At 36.4% G+C, this 3,091-nt stretch overlaps 1 protein-coding gene across 1 annotated transcript; it reads left to right on the plus strand.

Moving 5' to 3' along the window:
- Window positions 1-743: 743 nt before the first annotated feature.
- LOC140969916 (laccase-14-like) lies at window positions 744-3,088 on the plus strand (the record flags this gene model as incomplete). The annotated part of the gene is made up of 5 exons (XM_073431431.1): window positions 744-943; window positions 1,419-1,570; window positions 1,670-1,914; window positions 2,007-2,135; window positions 2,310-3,088. Coding segments are annotated over exons 1-5 (1,407 nt in total), but the record flags the coding sequence as incomplete, so codon positions are not given.
- Between the last annotated feature and the right edge of the window lie 3 nt (window positions 3,089-3,091).

Below are 3,091 nucleotides of genomic sequence, written 5' to 3' on the forward strand. Positions count from 1 at the left end.
AACAAAAAAATAATAATAATAAGGATATTTGGCCAAGCAATCAGCACTGGCATTTGGTACAAAATAGATACGAACTCTTCTTCAAAAATAAAAATAAAAAAATAAATAAATAAAGATATCACTCTCCTATATATTTTATTTAAAAATATTTCACTCCGATCCTGTTTAAGACTTTTCATTTGTTGTCTGACAACAAAGATTTTCACGAGATATGAAAGGAAAATATCGCCACACTGATAATGACAGAGGAAGATGATTAGAAGACGATATATATATATATATATATATATATATATATCAGATGTTTATACTTCAGCAGCGCTGAACCTTCAACATTTGTCAGCTCTTATCTTTAGAAAGTAATAGCGTACTAATTAATGAAGGTTCGATTGATAGTCTTCAGTTTCTTTTTCTTTTTGAAATATAACTTGCATTCAAACTTATAAATATTGGTCATTTTCACACCAGACATTACAACTAATATTAAATATTTGTCATTTTCACACCATATATTACATCGAATATTGAGCAAAAATAATTATACTACAACGACAGTTTTCCGGTGTCTTCCATTGATGTGTGGTAAAAATCAACGAAAACGATATAATTAGTGTAAACCCCATTGGAATTGATTTTCAAGAAATACAAAAAGCTAGCCGTCTTCTTTGTCTACTGGTAATATTATTGATTATTCAAACCCAGGCCCTCTTTATAAATACCACCCAAAGTGTATGTAATTAAATCAAAACGATATTAGCACAAAACAAATTTTGTTCAATTGCATTTTTTTATTTTTTTTATTTTAATTTTAATAATTTTTGAAAAAAAAAATTGAAAGTAAATGGTAGCTAAGATGAAAGCTTTGATATTTCATGTTATAGGTGTAATTCTTCTTTGTGGCGTATTGCCTAGCCATGCCGCAGTCCGTCGCTATAAGTTTGAGGTAGTTTTTTTATTGCACTTTTGTTTAATATTTCATATTGTGCAATTGCAAACAAATTTATATATGGTTTATATTTTTATATATATTCGAATTCAAGCTCAAAGCTTGTGAAGCCAACTCAAAGTTCGAATTCTATGATATCTGCCTGAAACCTGAAGAGTGAGTTTTTTTGGCTGAATTATGTTGTTAAAATTAAGTTCCGTCGATGATTATATTTAAATTAAGATAATATTTGTCATACTATTCTTGAAGTTGGTTCTCTGGATGATTTTGGTCCTTATTTAGTGATGTTTTAGTTTTTTTGGGATAGCTTTGATTAAAATTCGAACCTTGTAAGTTGGTCTCACTATGATTTTGGTCATCTATTTTCCCCTGAATTTTTTTTTTCCTGAAATGTTCTTGATTTGTGGTTCAACTCTGCACAAAAGAATAGTACTCATATATAATTTTGTGTTCCATTTTAACTCTTTTACAGCTGAGGAATACTTTATACACCAGGCTTTGCACCAACAAGACCATGCTCACGATAAATGGGCAATTTCCGGGGCCAACTATCTATGCGAGAAAAGGAGATTTAGTCATTGTCGATGTTTATAATCTTGCAGATCATAATATAACCATTCACTGGTATGAATTTTCTGTGCCAAACATATTAAATGGTTGCAGTACTATAGTAATCAAATGATATATTTGAAACGAGCACTCGTATGCTTATGCTCGTTTCAGGCATGGAGTGAAGCAGCCGAGATATCCATGGTCAGACGGGCCCGAATACATAACACAGTGCCCAATCACGCCCGGTACTAACTTTAGCCAACGGATCTTTCTCTCCGATGAGGAAGGAACCCTGTGGTGGCATGCACATAGCGAATGGTCGAGGGCCACCGTGCTCGGTGCTCTCGTTATTCTGCCAGAGAAGAGAGACGACTATCCTTTCGCTAAACCTCATGCTGAAGTGCCCATCATATTAGGTATACCAAAAGAAATATAAACTTGTAATATCAAACCCAAAGAGGAGAGTGAAATGTAAAAGTAACGGTTGAGTGTTGTGGGATATATATAGGAGAGTGGTGGAAAAGTGATGTGCAGCAAGTTATGGAGGAATTTCTACGAACCGGAGGCGACCCAAATGCTTCCGATGCTTTCGTCATCAACGGCCAGCCCGGCGACCAATACCCGTGCTCAAGACAAGGTTTGTCTCTCGTACTAGCTGGTTTTTGAATGAGAAGCTGACAAAAAAGGTTAATGAGTTGGTGCGAGCTCTAATGAAACCCAAGCGCGACGTATTAACCTTTTTTAGCTAATGTTTTTCGATTTTGTTTGATGGAATATTACTAGATAATCACAATGTTTAATGCAAATGCAGATACATTCAAGGTGACAGTGGAATATGGCAAAACATATTTGTTCCGAATGGTTAATGCAGTGATGAACAACATCATGTTCTTCAAGATTGCAAACCATAATATCACAGTTGTTGGTTCCGATGCAAGCTACACAAAGCCAATAAACAGTGATTACATCACCATCTCCCCGGGACAGACCATCGATTTTTTGCTGGAAGCTAATCAAAACCCAAGCCAGTATTACATGGCTTCTAGGGTTTATGCCAGTGCCGGAAATTTTAGCACCACGACCACCACAGGAATTATAGAATACGCCGGGAATTACACTCCACCGTCCTCACTTATTCTTCCAACATTCCCCCAATTCAACGATACGCTGGCATCCATCACATTTACCAACCAGCTCAGAAGTTTAGCCAACGAAAGATACCCTGTTGATGTCCCACTAAATATCACAGATACATTGCTGTTTGCTATTTCAATCAACACACGAACATGCCCGATTGATAACCAGTGTGGTGGACCGAATGGCGACCGGTTACTTGCAAGTGTCAATAACATAACCTTGGTACTACCGAAAGTCTCCATTCTTCAAGCATACTACAAGCGTATCAGCGAAGTTTATGAGGCTGATTTTCCCGATAATCCTCCTTTCCCCTATAATTACACGCAAAATAACGTCCCTACTCTCCTGTGGACGCCTGAAAATGGGACAGATGTAAATGTTCTTGAGTATAATTCTACTGTGGAGCTTGTCTTCCAGGGAACAAACATAGCCGGAGGCGTGGATCATCCAATGCAC

The sequence above is a fragment of the Primulina huaijiensis genome, unplaced genomic scaffold, assembly GCF_012295235.1.
Source record: "Primulina huaijiensis isolate GDHJ02 unplaced genomic scaffold, ASM1229523v2 scaffold43079, whole genome shotgun sequence".
Lineage (NCBI taxonomy): Eukaryota > Viridiplantae > Streptophyta > Magnoliopsida > Lamiales > Gesneriaceae > Primulina > Primulina huaijiensis.